General features: G+C 47.2%; 1 protein-coding gene across 3 annotated transcripts in view; it reads left to right on the top strand.

The window, feature by feature from the left end:
* Positions 1 to 16,428, top strand: part of LOC121447416 (potassium voltage-gated channel subfamily D member 3) — a 223,455-nt gene extending 207,027 nt beyond the window's left edge. For 2 of the 3 annotated variants that reach the window (XM_041650644.1, XM_041650637.1), the window contains 6 exons: positions 996 to 1,158; positions 7,355 to 7,456; positions 7,786 to 7,875; positions 9,304 to 9,360; positions 10,355 to 10,602; positions 11,459 to 16,428. In XM_041650644.1, coding sequence (XP_041506578.1) covers positions 996 to 1,158; positions 7,355 to 7,456; positions 7,786 to 7,875; positions 9,304 to 9,360; positions 10,355 to 10,602; positions 11,459 to 11,660 — 862 coding nt within the window. In that variant the 3' untranslated portion in view covers positions 11,661 to 16,428. The remainder of the gene's footprint in view (positions 1 to 995; positions 1,159 to 7,354; positions 7,457 to 7,785; positions 7,876 to 9,303; positions 9,361 to 10,354; positions 10,603 to 11,458) is intronic. The other variant, XM_041650653.1, reaches the window with a different exon arrangement.
* The last annotated feature ends 274 nt before the right edge of the window (positions 16,429 to 16,702 follow it).

Here is a 16,702-nt window from a genome sequence, read left to right as displayed (position 1 = left end):
CTTGTCTTCAGCAAGAATCTTACTGAGATCTGGTGGTCAGTCAAGAGCAATGGCAATTGGCTGTGTTGTTTCAGGGGGTCTCCAGGACACCCTTGACTGACAACTCAAGGGGGAGGTGTCCTATACTAGGTATTTTATTTGGCAACATATAGCTTCTGGGAGGAGCATTAATCTTATACAGATAACTGCAGTTAAACTTGTTTGTGTAATTATATCATATATATGAAATTTATAAATGAGGAGGTTGCCACGTTCCTTCTCCAAATCTTTGGAGTTGGCCATCCCTCCCCCACCCCCTTGCCCTACATCCCTCTTCCCACGGAAACCCCTCTCCCTGTCATTCCCCTTTCCCCTTCACGGCACCTATGGTGCGCTCTCCTCCCTCCCTTAAGATCGTTCTTCCCCCTCCCCACCAATGGTCCCTTTCTGGTTTTCTGGATTCTCCCGATACTCCAAACTAAACACAGATCTAAGACTTGATGCTAAAACCCACATATGGGGGGCTGGAGAGATGGCTCAGTGGTTAAGAGCATTGCCTGTTCTTCCAAAGGTCCTGAGTTCAATTCCCAGCAACCACATGGTGGCTCACAACCATCTGTAATGAGATCTGGCGCCCTCTTCTGGTCTGTAGGCATACAGACAGAACATTGTATACTAAATAAATAAATATTTAAAAAAAAATAAAAATAAAACCCACATATGAGTGATAACTTGTGATGTTGGTCTTTCGTGGTCTGCTTATCATTTTACCACCAAATGTTTTCAAGTCATCGTTTACCCATGTGTGGCCTTCCCTATAGAAACCTGGCTCCATGAACATACAGGTTTGGCCTCTTGCTCAGAGACTGTATCACTGACCTCTGTAGATGCTGTGAAATATTGGTAAGTGAATGAATGTGTGTGAGAGTGTATGATTGGCTGGGAAGCCTAGCTTGTTTCCCAAATGGCCCCTTACATCCTCTCTTTCCCCCTTCCCCTCTCCCTCTCTCTTACAGGTATGGAGACATGGTGCCTAAGACAATCGCAGGGAAGATATTTGGCTCCATCTGTTCCCTGAGTGGTGTCCTGGTCATTGCTCTGCCAGTCCCTGTGATAGTCTCCAACTTTAGCAGGATCTACCACCAGAACCAGAGAGCAGATAAACGCAGGGCACAGAAGGTAAGCCTTAGAAACAGGGTTGGGGGGGGGGCGCTAGAGAGATGGCTCAGTGGTTAAGAGCACTGGATGCTCTTCCAGAGGACCCAGGTTCAAATCCCAGTACCCACATGGCAGCTCAAAACTGTCTGTAATTCCAATTTCAGGGGACCTGAAACTTCCATGGCAAAACACTAATATACATAAAATTAAAAAAAAAAAACAGGGTTGGGGGAGGGAGGAGCAGGAAGAGTGGGGTCTCGGGTAGGCTTGTCAGGCCTAAATTCTTTGGAGGATTCCTGCAAGTCTCCCTCTGGCTTGGAGAGATAAGGCAACTTCATGTCCCCTCCTACTCACCAGTGTCCTCAGTTCCAGCCCCAGGCTATTGCTTCAGAATGCAGCAAACCCTCACTATTGACACATAACTGGATTGTCATTTTAAGGAATCTATTGAACTGACCCATAGCTCAATGTCTACATGCCCAGTCATGGCCACCAAATAGCTTCTGGCTCCTCTGTTTCCCATCCCAGGAAACTAAATGTCATTTTCGTATCCTGTTGAGGGGCAATACATGTGCAAAAATACATGTGCAGAAAAGAGAAATGCATGCCGTGACAGGAGAGCATTTCATGGCCACTGCGTTCTCTGTCAAGTAGCACAGTAAATGGTAGTAAGCACCGGGTGCCATGTAAAGTTACAGAACTCAACCGATGGCTGGAGAGTCAGTACCAGGCCTGGGGAAAGTTCTCGGTTCTGCCATGTCTGTACTTTGGATGAGAGATAAGTAAAATATTTTCTGCCAGTACAGAGCAAGATGTCTACAGGCGGGTGTACTCAGAAGCCTTGTTTGCACTTGGCCTTCCGGCTTCTCTCTAGGATATTACAGCCATACCACCAAACCCATGGCATCTTCCAGAGATTTTCCTGCAAAGGACTTTTGCCAGGGTCCTATAGTATTAACATTTACATCGCTATGACAAATGCCTGTCATTTATAATGAAAATTAATTATTTTGACTCACAGTTTCAGAAGAATTAGTCTGTCTGCTTGGCCCCCAAACATCATGGCAGCAGAGGAGCACATGATGGAGATTGCCCTTCACTCTTGGTGGATGGGTGGCTGAAAGGGAGGAAATGCCAGCACTCAGCTGTCTTTTTGGTTTTTCACCTGAGCCCACAGCCCACAGTACCGCTCATACTGAAGTGGGTCTTCCTCAGTTAATTCTCTATGAAAGCCGTCACAGACATTCCGAGAGTGTGTGTGTCTCACCAGTCTCCTGGGTGATTCTAAATTTGATCAAGTTGGCAAAGACAAGAAGAGAAGGGATGTGGGGGGGGGGGGTTCTACTTCCCTTTTGATCTGGGCTGAAATGGTCCCCTTATTGTCTCAGGCTCTGGGGTCATGATCAGAGTCTCTGGGTACAAAGAACAGAAAGGCACCTTGTTGGAAGATTAGCTTAGACAGGACAACAACTTTGCTCTCTGTGTTTTATTCTTTCTTCCATCCCGTCACGTCTCAGACATTTATGTAAGCGCCTTCCCTGTGACAGGCCCTGCAGCTAGATTACTTACTTCCACTTGCAAGGATAACCCCTGGGTAGCAGGGCCTAGCACTGGGCAAAGCCCTCTAGAACCCCAGAATTGGTCTGTAGGTACTGACTATAACAAAGCCACACATTTAAGCTAACTCTAAAACAATGGTTGCATAACAATTTACATAGAACAGTAAATAATATAATCAAATACTAAGCCTACTTGGTCCCTGTATCCCAAATATGACCTCTGTGTGTCCTTGTGTCACCTCCTCCTTACCTTCCTGTTTCCACATACCTGTGCCTGGTCAGTGATGTCACCATCCTGACGTCCTCATCGCCTACGGCACACATCTTCCATCTCCTCACCCAAGGTCAAGGTCTCCCCGCTCCCAGACACTCCAGAAATGGAAGTCTTATCTCTCCCTGCTCAAGTCAGCTGGCAAAGGGGAACAATGACTAAATTCATCACGCAGTTCTAAATAAAGAGGCAGAGGAAAAACTGGGCTCTCATATCCAAACTCTGAGGTCCTGAGGTCCAGGAATTCCTGCGGCACACTCCGCCCTCACAGCTTTTAAAAGTGGGCAAGCACAAACTCGGGCTTTTTGCAGAGCTGGTAGGGTTCTCAGAAGTGCCAGGCTCAACGGTGACAGCCCCTCCCGAGGTAGCTATGCTCTGCAGCTACCTTCTCCTTCCTAGCCACACCATTCCCACTTCTCAGCGAAGCCTACCTGCAAAGACTTAACAGTGAGTGTTTCCCACAGAGAGTTTAAAGCTTATTGTGTGCGGATTAATATCCAGAAGGACCAATTCTGGCTTTGTCCTCTCTCTGAGCTACTCAGGATGAGCCCTGCCCAACCCCTTTCTCTCTCCTTTGAAATAAGTAAATATTTACAATGTTTTCCCTAGCCTGGATACTGTTTCTCCTCAAGGTTACACCACTCTGTCTCTTTCACCTTGGGCTTCCTGTGAGAGGAAAAAAAACAATACTTTCTGTTTCCAGCACTCAGTCTGTCACGGTGAGCCAAGGCAGGGCAGGCCCAGGGGACTTGGTGAAAGTGGAGAGACTGAACAGGGAGGAGGTCAGGAGGCTAATGATAGCCCTCAGCTCTGACCACGCTTCTGATAGCTTCTTGGGCAGAAGAGTAGGCTCCAGAGAAGGTGCCTTGTGATTAAAAGCTCCAAAAGAAATTTGCATCACATCTACCTGTGGGGACTGTCTTCCCTAGGCCAAGAGAACCAGAGATAAGTCAAGGTTGTCTAGCAGAGGCACATGGGATAGAGCAGGAGAAGGCACCGCCTGTCCCAGCTCCACCCACTTTTTGGTTTCAAGGGAGATTGTTTTAGTTTTGCTTACATATTTATTTTTGTTGTGCTGGGGATGAAGCCTAGGGCCCTTGTGCGTGGTTGGTAAGCAAAAATACTCTATCCCTTAACTACACCCCCTGTGCTATATCCTTTGTTTTTAGTAGAACATTTTATTGGAATAATTATAGATTATGTAGTTGCACATGTAGTTCCAAAAAGATAGAGCCTGTTTGTACTCTGCCCAGTTTGATCTAATGGTAACATTTTAGAGAACCGTACAGTGCTCAGAGTATATGCCTCTCACCCATCTTCCCCAGTGTGTGTATGTGCATGCATGTGTGCGTGTGCATGTGTGCATGTGTAGGTGTGTGTGTGTGTGTGTGTGTGTTACAGTTTCCTCACCCATGTAGGTTCCTACAGATCCAGCAGCTTCATGGCTGCCAGACTAGCCAGTGCCCACAAGAGAACCCTTGTGGCTTTTATAACTATGCTCCTGCTATACTTCTACCGGGTCCCTTACTCCTAGGAACTATTCCTCTGATTTCCACTTATAAAATGGTTTCCTCTCTAAACTTACATAAATGCACTCATGCAGCTGGTAACCTTTGAGAGCTGGTCTTTTTCATCTATGTAATCCCCAAAGACTCATTCAAATTATATCACTCGTTTCTTATACCAGGCCTAGTGATGCAGGTCTGTGATCCCAGATACTTAGGAGGCTGAAAGAGGAGAATCCTAAGTTCCAGGTCAGCCTGGGCTACAGCATCATCCAAAGCCAGCCTAGGTAACTAATTAAGATTCTGTCTCAAAAAAAAAAATGTAAAAGCCCATTCACTTTTCTCACTCAGCCGTGTTCTGTTGGATGTTTGCCTGCTGAAGAGCTTCTGGGATAGAAATGGTTTCCAGCTATTACAAATAAGCATTCTCGTGTATGGGTTTTCATCAACATAAATCTTAACTGTCTCTCTGATGAATGTCTAAGTGTACAACTGCCTGTGTTTCCTTTTCTCCCTTGTCTTCCTTCTGCCTCTTTCAGGGCAAGAGATGCAAAGACTCATGTCCAGGCCGTCTTTGCCAGCTGCCAGCTAGGAGTCCCAGTAGTGCCAGGTTCCTCAGGGGTCCCCAAATGATCTTGACCAGTAATGGTGGCGGGCCATGTCCCAAGCTCACAGTGTTGTACTAGAACTCTCCTCCAACCCCAAAGCTCCACTTACACCTGTTGAAGATGCAGGTTCCTGGGCTTTGCCCTTCAAGTTTAAAGGAGGTGAACTCAAGGAGGAAGGAAGGAGAAAGACGCTGTGAAAGCGGTGTTTGACTTCCTCGTTGGAAGACGTGAGCTGAACCCTTTCTAATCCTTTCTCTCACCCTGGCTGAGTGACTCTCCTTATTTTAAATCAATTCATTAATAATTGTTCGGCCTTTGAAACAGCCTAGATGAACTCTCCAGTCTCTTACCGTTCACAGTATCCTTATGGTTGTGGAGGAGAGTGGAAGCTGAGCAGTCCACACAAGGACCAAGCCCATTACAAGGGCTTTACAAGCATAGATGCCCAGCTAAGCATGCTTGGCATTCCTTCTTTGGCTAGCACAGTCTTTGCTTGAATTCCTGTTTGAGGCAGAGCATGCACTGGATGCTGGCAATAAAAGAATGTGCATAAGACCCAGGCCCTGACCCTCAGGAGCACAAAACCAAGCAGAGAACGCCATCAGGTTTCACACACTGGCAGGTTCTCCCAACCTTCCTCAAACCTCTGTTTCCCGTTTGGGAATGATTAAACGATACGCTGTGTTTGATGTGACAATCCCCTACCTTAATAGAATCCAGAGTGAGATAAGATTAAAAGAAGTGTCTCAGAGGGGAACAGGGGAAACTTTCATCTCCGGAAAGTAATAAAGACAGACCCCACATATGAGAAAGGTCCGCCTCTAAGTGGCAATCGGATTACATAAGGCTGTAATGAGCTTGACACAATTGGATTTCCATATGCAGCTTTCAACGCCCAGCCTTCTCCCAAAGCGACAGCAGCCAAGTCATGAACTGGGAGGGACTCACTTGACTGTAAACATCTGGCCATGGGGGAGAGGGGGTGGCTGCAGCAGGACTGCTGGCCAGATTCATCCTAGACATGGAATGAATGAATGAATTTTGCTCAGAGACAGGGAGGGTGCAGGGTTGACTTGCAGGCCTTGCTGTCTCATGTCTTCCTCTTCATCCTCTCCACCTAGAAGAGCAGCCATCCCTGGACTTACTGGAAGACCTTCCAACTCCAGTTCTAGCCTCTGTCCCCCATTTAAAGACCAGGGGAAAGAGTTTAATTGCGCTGCAAGGAGATACTGGTGGGTCGGGGAGTTCTCGGGAAACAGGGAACATAACGTAGCCTTTATGATCCTCTTGACAGTCCATGGCCTCTTAGCAGACGAACCAACCCACGCAGGATAGCTGGGAGAGGATAACAAGAAATGAAAATTGCCACAATTTCCCAGAACCTATCGGTCAGGGTCCAGGTTCAAGTTACAAGTCACTGTACCCAGAGGCAGGAAGAGAATCCTACACTTCAGACTGCAACTATGAATCTCAGGGACTCTTCTGCTTGAAGCAATAGCGTGGAACTGGTTCTGGATCTGTAGAGCCCAGGCTATGTACTCTAAGCCCACAGGGCTTTTTTAAAAAAAAAAAAAAAAAAAAAGCAGCTAGCATATATCAGATGGCCATTCCCTCAGCATGCAAGTAAGATGAGCTTGGCCCAAGATGCTGTGCAGCCCCCTGAAATGATATTTCATTTGTGTTTTAATAAATAAAGCTTGCCTGAAGATCAAAGAGTAAAACAGACCCACTGGTCAGCCTTACGGACCAGGCAGTTAAGAGGTGTTGGTGGTGCCACTGCTCCCTTTGCTTTCTCTCGTAACTAACTGTTCTGTGGGAACCTATAGCACATGGAGAACCAACCACCCTGGAACCCAGGAGGGACTGAGAGCAGTTAGCACACGCGGTCCTCTAGGATCCCTACAGTCCTTAGAGATAAGAAGTAATAGAACAGCTCATGCCATCATGCAATACCGAGTGGAAAATGCCAGAAAAGCTTCAGGAGAAAGAACTTGAAAATGTGGTATTTTTTTCAGCAGGACTCCACCCAGGCTGAAGATTTGTGAAGATTCCTAGAGCCCTGACCATGGTTAAACTGCAATAGTGGGCGCACAGGTCTCAGATCCATTCCGAGGTCTAGATACAGAGATGCATCAGGCTAAGACGGGGGAGCTTTTTTTCCTTTCTCACAGGATGCTAGGGAAAGCAGCCTCAGTGGGGCAGCTGTTGTCACTGGTTCCTCCAGGCTTCCTCTTCTTGTATCTTACTGCTTTTCTTATTGTCTGCCCATCACAGAAGGCCCGCCTTGCCAGGATCCGTGTGGCCAAAACAGGAAGTTCCAATGCCTACCTGCACAGCAAGCGCAATGGGCTCCTCAATGAAGCCCTGGAGCTGACGGTAAGTGTCCAAAAGACAGGGCAGAGGAGATAAACTAGAAATGGGCTTCTCTGCTCATCCACTCCCCCAGAAAGTGCCAGTTTAGACTCTGACAGAAACATGTCTCCAGGGTTCCCACAAACATAGTGCTCTCAAAGAATTACCACTGCTGCCCATAATCCAGCTGCTGCAAAGGGCCCCAGACCCAGGCCAGCAGGTTTTATGGTGGCCCTAAGATTTGGCTTATCAAAAGTTTTCTCCTGCCCTCCTACCTTCTGTGAAGAAACAAAGAGGCTGAAGAGAGGGGAAGACACCAGCTTTATTCTTAGCCCTTCTTTCTGTCTCCCTAGGGCACCCCAGAAGAGGAGCACATGGGCAAGACCACCTCGCTCATTGAGAGCCAGCACCACCACTTGCTGCACTGCCTGGAAAAGACCACTGTGAGTGCCAGCCTCCTGCCCCCTCCTGCTTCACCCCTGACCTCCCAAGGCTGTACTCGCTTTGCTGTCCTAGGCCAGATAGTCAGTCTGTCCCCTTCCAGTGATCTGTAAACACCCCAGGGGGTGGGGCAAAGAGTGAGAGATCAGCTGTGTCCTGCAGCTCTAGAGAAGAGGCCACTGCCATAGTCTTCCCATCCCCCCACCGCCAACAGCAGCACGTGTCTTAACAACTAAGAGTTTTGGTTTTCATTCTCAGTTCTGATGGGCACCACCCAACAAGATTCAGGCTGAATTTACACAGGACAGTAGAGAAGAGGGAAGATTTTTGTTCCACCCCTGTAGCTAGGTTGAGGCGATCCGTGGGTCCCCTTGCGCGTGCATGAATGAAGGATGCAGTATACATATTCTTTAGCCAAGGGCTTATCAGTCCCAGTCCCACTTAGTAACCTTGCACTTTGGCAGGGAGTTCAGATTGTGAAAGGCTGATTGCTAAAGGAGATCATAGTGGAGGGCGCCACAGCTGGAATGGGAATGATGCTTGTGCCTTACTGACAGCCTGAAAGGAAGGGGCAGTAGGGCCAACCCTGAACCCTTGGCAGAAGTGCCAGGAATCCTAGGGTGGGAGAAGTCAGAACAGAAATGCTAAAGTGAGCCTATTCCCTGATCCTTTCCAGAAGTTTCCTACTCAAAGAGCCTAGGGTCAGGGCTCGTCCTACCTTTGAAAGGAGCTTCCTGGTTCCTAGTAGCCCATAACCTGACCTCCCAGATGCTAGATTCCTCTTACTCTGGGCCAAAAGTGGACCCCATGGATGACCATGGAAACCCAGTGACATCTTCTAAATGAAAAAGTGCTCTGCAAGCCCAGGTCCCAGCAACTATGGTCAAAAACCACGGATGCATATCTCCCAAGGTTCTCCCAAGGACACTGAGCTTGCCAGCGGGATGACAGGGCCAGGCCCCACTGCCCTTCCCAAGTTGCATGTGCTGGGTGGAATGTGTACACTGAAAGGACATAGGTGGAAACACTGGGGTTTGAAGGGCTGGAATGTTGGCACTGGGGGACTGAGAGACGGAATGCTGGCATTAAAGGGGTGGAATGCTGAATCCGAGGGAATGTTGGATTGATTATAGGGACGAGATGTTGGAATGCTGGATTTGGGGAAAGGAATGTGGGACCCAGGGGTAGAATGTTGGGATAGGAAAGGAGGAATGTTGGTATGGAAAGAATGTCTGTTGGGTTAAGCAGTCTCCTGTTGGAACCAAGGGATGAAATGTTGGGACAATGGGAAGCAGAATGCTGGGAATGAGAGCTGGAATGTTGACTTCGGAGGGTGGAACACTGGGGTTGAGGAACTGAATGTCCAAACTGGAATGCTGGAATGTACAATCAATGGTGTTTCTATCTTCTGTTGGCATGTTGTCCTGTAGGGGTTATCCTATCTTGTGGATGATCCCCTGTTATCTGTACGAACCTCCACCATCAAGGTATCACTTTATAAATTCAATTGTTCTCTCTGAATCTTGAGTCTGTGGATCTACTCTGCTCACCCCTAGTCTGGTTTCTGCATGTGCTTCTGAACCTCCTCCCTGGGCTTTTGCTGTCTCTGCTGCCACACCCAGTACCAGCTCAGGCTTCCAGTATTTCTGTACCCACACTACCCAATTTCCTTTCCTATTCTTTCCTTGGACACCCCCAGAGGGTTAGAGGGGGGCAGTGGAACTCCAAGGTCAGTTTCCTCTAGAATGCCCGAATGCCACGCATCTCTCTGCTACCTCCTCGATTTCCTGGGAACTCTGGAATTGACTGCCAGGGGACATTCTCTGAAATCTGTCCTTACACTTCTCTTGCCCCTCACACTGCCAGTGCCACAGGGTTCTGGGCACTTTGGTCAAGCAGCCATTTTTCCATTGTTTGGGGTTTAGCTATAGGCCAAACCTCATGGCCCTCAGATCCGAAACCGTTAATATTCTTTCCCTAGCTTACATTTGACCTAGGGAATTCTGAACTGCCAGGTAGTTAAGGATCCATATGCTATAATCAGGCCAAAAGAAGACAAAATTAGAAGAAATCTTATCCTTAGCAGCTTGGCCCCTTTGCGATCAAGAGCAATGCTCTCCCAATTCTGTGATGGTCCAAACTTTTACAAACTTTTGTCAAGCCTGTAAGAGTCATCAGGTGTGCAAAGCTTCAGAGCTTACTAAGAAAAATTTGACTCTAGCTCTGATGATGCCACTCAGACCCTCCATGTTCTCTGTGTCCCTTCTGCTCAACCTGTAGATGGAGCACATGATTTAACAACCAAGTCCCTGCCAGGGAGGCCAATTTGATTCTTTTGACATTGACACCTGTGGAAATGAAACCCCTCTCAAACATTTACCTGTAATCCAGGCATTTGGGGGTCCTCCATTAAAGGCCCCAAACAGACAGGCTGGGGCTCCCCCACCTCTGCTTTTTCACGTCTTCTCCTTCCTCCCACAGAACCACGAGTTTATCGACGAGCAGATGTTTGAGCAGAACTGCATGGAGAGCTCGATGCAGAACTACCCGTCCACCAGAAGCCCTTCTCTCTCCAGCCACTCCGGCCTCACCACCACCTGCTGCTCCCGGCGCAGTAAGAAGACCACACACCTGCCCAACTCCAACCTGCCGGCCACTCGCCTGCGCAGCATGCAAGAACTCAGCACGATCCACATTCAGGGCAGCGAGCAACCCTCCCTCACCACCAGGTGGGTGGCTTCTAATCCCGCCAGCCCCAAGGTCTTGCGTCATTTGCTTTCCAGAATTAAACAATCTCTGCATTAAAGCTTCAGGGATCCCCGCTAGGGGTCCCCCTTATCCACTGCATGGGGCCCCTCTGCTCTCCTCCCCCACCTTCCTTCTCATGCTCTGAAGTTAATCCAAGGGTCTTCATGGGATATTAGACGGTACTGTTGCAGTTTAGCTCAAAGGTGGCTTTAGGTAGTTGGGGGGAACTCAAAAAGAACCCAAAAATTGAAAAGATGGACTATGATCATTTTCCTAAGAAAATACTTTCCCCAACTGTGTTACATATATGGCTTATCCCAGGTGGACTTTTCCTCGTCTCTGTTTATGGTTAAGCCATTTCCTGTTATTCTTTTAAAAAGTATTTATTTATTTTATATGCATTGATATTTTGCCTGCATGTATGTCTGTGTGAGGGTGTCAGATCTTGGAGTTACAGACAGTTGTGAGCTGCCATATGGGTGCTGGGAATTGAACCTGGGTCCTTTGGAAGAGCAGCCAGTGCAGTATTAACCACTGAGCCACCTCTCCAGCCCCCTCCTGTTATTCTTGATAAGTTGCAGAAAATTCAGGGAAAGCAACTGTTGTAACATCACAAGTGATAAGCCCCTGGGGGCTGGGAAGAAGTACTACTATCTGATCACTTAGTGATTGTTAATAGTGATTAGGGTGATAATTATAAGCTGATTGTTAAAGGGAGACATAGAGGGCCCTAGTGTTCCTTGACAGAGCATAGAGCAAAAACAATGCAGGGGGTCAAGGAAGATTTGGGGCGCCCCCTAGCAGGAACCACCACCAACTCCCTCTTTTCTATCCCAGTCGTTCCAGCCTTAATTTGAAAGCAGACGATGGACTGAGACCAAACTGCAAAACATCCCAGATTACCACGGCCATCATCAGCATCCCCACGCCCCCGGCTCTAACCCCAGAGGGAGAAAGTCGGCCCCCTCCTGCCAGCCCAGGACCCAACACGAACATTCCTTCCATAGCCAGCAACGTTGTCAAGGTCTCTGCCTTGTAAAAACACTGGACAGAGGGCCCGAGGGGTTAGTGGGGAGTAAAGGAGGCTGGCATGTTAGTGGGTGGTCACTGAGACCACTCCCTCCCCCTTTCCCACTATTTCTGCCTGCCCTGTTACACCCCTAGCACCGAGACTTGTGCGTGGAAGGGAAAGGAAGCAGCAAAGGGGACCTGAGGCTCCCGCTGCTGGTGTGGACATAGCCCTGTGACATCGCATCTTGCTGGGGCCTGAGGAAGGGAGGGGGTGGGTAGGGAATAGGCCATTAGGGGGTGTAGGCCGCTTGCCTGGACAGGGCCTGGTAGGGGCACCTCAGACCAAATAACAGTTGTTTCTGAAGACCCCAGTGAGGAAAACACAAGACCAAGGGCGGCCCAGAGGCCGAGTCGTCACATGCAAACAGGAAGAAAATATAACACTGTGTACTCAGCACCTTTTTCAAGGATCTTAATGGATAATATTTATTCATGGGAAAAGGTGGAAAACAAAATCAATGGATTTTTGTGAAATGTTTTTCTCCATGGACCCAACACCTTTAAACCAAAACGATGCATTTTGTGAGGTTGGTTTTTATTTTTCTCCTTTTATAGCAAAAGCTTTTAGAGGCTCAAAGTCAGTTATTGCTGAGTTCCCTCCCCAGTCCCAGGAGGAGTGAGGTCACCATTGCTGGGCCTTCACTGCCCAGCCGACCTACACAGAGCTGTCCAGCAACCACACAGCAACCCTTCTGCTCCGTCCGTCCGTCTCCTTTGTCTCTGTACCTATCTGCTTCACCTTGGCTGTTTCTGTGTCCAACCATCTGTCTCACCGTGGACAGTAAAGCCTTCTCTGTCACTGCCAAGTACTGCAGACCTGCGCCTGGGAGTCAGGCCGAGCAAATGCAAATACGGAAAGGAAAGGAAGCCAAGTAGGGGGGAGCTGAAGGGAGAGGTAAGTCTACCTTATGAACAGAGGTGCTTCCCTTGTGGTTGGAACCACTTGTCTTTGCAGTTTGGGGGCAGGGGGTGGGGGTTATGGTCACGTGTATCACACTGGGTCTTGAAAACGGAAACAGCAACTTCAGAAAGCAGTCGTTTCTGCTATACCCTGGTGAAGACAGAAGCACCAAGGCTCCCAGCTGCCAGAGCTCCAGGGCACCTTGTTACGTAGGTATGTTGCCCTCCTTTAGGGTCCACCGAAAAGCCCATGCAAGCTGCCGAGAGGCTCCGCAAGCATCCTCAAGTAAGGACGATGGACTTACCGCCTGAGGCAGTGCCTAGATGAAGGGCGTGAAGGGTAAAGTAAGCGTATGTGCCTCCTGAGGGATGTTTCAAAGCAAGAAAGCAAGCAAGAGGCTCCAGATGACTCTTTCCTGGTCTGAGAGGCCCTGAGGTCCGAGTCGTCTTCGGGCATCATCTCTGAAGACAGCCCAAGTGGGAACACTGATGACCTCCATAAGAGAGTGGGGATTACTTCTTGAAAATGTCGAAAATATGTTTGCTCAAGTTATTTATATGGTAGTGGGCCTGGGAACAGTATTTCTGGAATCTCCCTAATTATTTTCACCACTTAGAGTGGAGCAGGTGAGCCTCGGGTTAGTGACAAGGGCCCCTTCCTGCCCTCCCAACCCCAACTATTTTCCTGCGATCTCTGAAGCCTGGGATCTGAGACACATGAGCTGCTTAGGAACTTCTTGTTCATTCTCCAGTTCACAGATGAGCTGTTTATTAGCAAGTCAAAACTCTCTCTGCCCAGTACAGCTGTCGAGATGAGTTTTACTAGCCAAGGGTCTGAAAGCACCCGGGGGGCTTCTATGGCCTCAGCTCCAGTGACCCTGTACACAGAGGAGTCCGGGTGTTTTGAGGTGGTACCAAACAAGAAAGTGGTCAGAAAGGCGAAAGAAAAGTGCCCTTCTCTCCATCTCCATCTCCCCATCCCATCTTCAGTGGCTCCTGCCAGTCCTTTCTCTAGATCTCGCCTCAGGATCTCCCCTTATCATGGAATGGAGCTATCCTCGCAATCCAGTAATTCCATCAGCCAAGGCAGAGAGCCAAGCTGGACCCAGTTTTGGCAGATACGCAAAGAACTAGAAAGGGATCTTCATTTTGAGTGAATGGACCATGGGACAAAGGAATGTCTAGGTGCACACAACATCCGAGTGGGATAAGGATACAGTTTAAAAGGAACACTGATGTTTCCACATGCAAGCCACCGTTCTATTTAAGAGCAAGTCATTGCAGGGCTTAGGATGACAACTCAACCAAGGATCTACTTGTCACTTGAACAGTGCACCAACATAGCACGTTATGGTTCTCATGAAAAAAATATATTTTAAAAACCGTGTCCCCCAAAATTCCATTTTTATTGACTTGAGCGAACTGAATGTTTGTGTTGCTTCTATTTCATTTCCAAAGCCCATATCATGCCAGTTCCCCCTGCCCCCCCCAAAAAAATCATTAGACCATCTTCATTCTCCTTCCCCCATTGCAGTCTTGGCAGGGAGTAAGGGACCCAGCTCACCAGTGTTCAAAGGTATCAACCCAGGAAAACAGCTCACAGCCATGTATCTCCTAAAAGGTATTTGTGATCAAGTACAAGGGCAAAAGTGTGCTGGATCAGTTTAGTAAGTCTGGCTCACCAGCTAGTAAGCGAATAACCAGAATTATCAGAATCTTCTAGAGACCAATAGCTTTCTGGTGCAAATGACTCCTGGTGCACAAACCATGTTAAAATAACCGAAAATTCCCCAAACCACCACTCTATTCAATCCTGCTTAGCACTGGGGGAGAGGGTATCAAACAGACAAACATAAAAAGCCTAAGACTACATTCAAATAATAAATGGGAATACCTTGGAAAATGTAATATTGGGTACACCAGACCTAGGGAAGATTAAACAATCGCTAATTCATTTTACAGTGTAAAAAGCTGAGGCCCAGAGAACTTGACTCACTTAAGGTAATGTAGTCATTTAAGGATAGAGTAGGGACCAGAGCACAAGACCCTTGGCCACTAGTCTAATGTGCTTTTGTTTTGTTTTGGGTTTTTGTTGTTGTTGTTTTAACACACCCTTTGCCTCGCGGAGTTGATGTTGAGGAAGGTTCATCAAAGATGCCATGACATAACTAGAGTCACTCCTGTGTAAATGTCAACACGTGACTATGCTAATACAAATTAGAGACATCAGAGCTACCGTTTCTTGGGTAGAGCAAGCCACAGGTGAAAAGGGAAGTCCGAGATTTTTCAGGCAAATGCTCGATTTTTCTCAATGAAGAGGAAGCTTGGACAATGACCTTTCAAAGCACACCTTTCCATCGCTTCTCGCCGCATCTGTGAAGGTAGTCAACCTAGGAAATCCTTGATTTCAGAGAAAGAAATGGACACAAAACTGAATGACTCCTCCTAGGTTTCATGGCAAGTCAGTGGCAGAATGATGATGGTCCAGGACTCAGGCATCATGTCCTGGAGGTGTCTTCTATACCCCGCTCCATGGCTCTAAGGTTTGCTCATATTTTTAAAAGCTGGGTTTCAAGGGTGACGATTAGGGGAGCCATTCCTGAAGTCGCAGGACCTCCTGAAACAGACCATTATTTCTTCCTAATGCCCATTTTTCCTAAGTAGTCTCAAGCTCAGGACTAATTGTACAGAACCCCTTTCAAAAGACCAGTAGATATTCTTAACAACTGAACATTATTAGTCTACGACCACATCATTTGATCGGATGTTAATGGGGACAGCAAATGATCCGTGGTTCACAAAAGCCACATACAGAACTGCTGAGGATGTTATACAGTTGGCTTCTCTTCCCTGCAGTTCGGGATCAAGTCATTTTCTTATCAGAATGCAGGTTGGAAAAGTACCTGGGAGCTTTATATGCCTAGATCGTTTTCCTTGTCTTTTTAAAAATAGCAGTAGTGATTGAAATTGAGCTAGCATTAGATTTGAAATTATTAATGGATTCTAGTGATTCAGGCTCCCTCACTTCAATTACTAGGTAACTAAGTAAGGCAGAAGGATCCCAATACCATTCACTGGGAGTAATAGCTTCCCTTTCATGCTAGTTGGCATGGTAACCATCGTACGAGGAACATGAGACTTTTATTTTTTCCTCTAATTTCCTAATGAATTCTCATCACTTGCAAAGCTTTAAAATGGGACAAAGGAAAAACAATGTCGTGACCCATGACACATGGAGCCCAAACAGCATCATGAAAAGCATCAGAACCAAGGCAAAGTGGCTTTGAAAAAGGAAATGGCTTTTTAAAGGGGTTCCTTATGGGTCTTGTTTTTTATTCAGGATATTCTGTGTTTTCTCATCAAATGTGGGAATGCCATTTCTCTTAGCAGGTTACTTAGACTATACTGGCTGATGACACATGGCCAGTGCAGGGCCCTGACCCAAGTCCTGGGGGACTCCTTGGACCAAGGGACTATTTTACAAGCCAGGGAGGTGGGAGGGGTGGTATATTTTTGATAACCAGACATTCCAATGTTTTCCTTAGAAGTCATGAGCTCCCATTAATGTTCTCGTGAGCAACATCAAGTGTGTTCTTTTCTATTTTCGTATAATTACTGGGCTTTGCTTAACAACATCACAATGGCAAAGAAATATACTGTACAAAACTGCAGGAAGACAAATGTGAAGACTTTCTGTGGGGGAAAAAAAAGCTCTTAAGTTTCTTGTCTTCTTTTGAAATCGTAGTGCATATGTTATAACATGTATATCATTTACAGTATCGAGTCCTGTGCCACGGCTGTACCTGATGTATCCAATCTGGATTAAACAAACTATGTGCCACAAGCCTTGGAGTGGGGCAGTTTCTTTTAAAACCAGTTCTTTCTATTCCAAAACCCAGCCTTCCATCAGGAAGCTTTCTATCCTGCTAGTGCAATGACATAATCTTACGGGTAAAGGCCTTGTCTAACCTGCCCTGTCTCCTTCTTCATAAGCAATTCCACTGCTTCCCGGAGCTTGCCTGTCTACATGCACTAGGCAGGTTCTGTTTTAACAGTGGATCACTGGATTGAATTTGTCTATCGCTCTCTTAAGGGCCAATTACTAAACAA

Source organism: Microtus oregoni, unplaced genomic scaffold (genome assembly GCF_018167655.1).
Source record: "Microtus oregoni isolate MIOR12 unplaced genomic scaffold, Mior012 000000F_ref0000247, whole genome shotgun sequence".
NCBI lineage: Eukaryota > Metazoa > Chordata > Mammalia > Rodentia > Cricetidae > Microtus > Microtus oregoni.
Note: the sequence above shows the minus strand (reverse complement) of the source record. Positions and strands in the feature narration are given on the sequence as shown.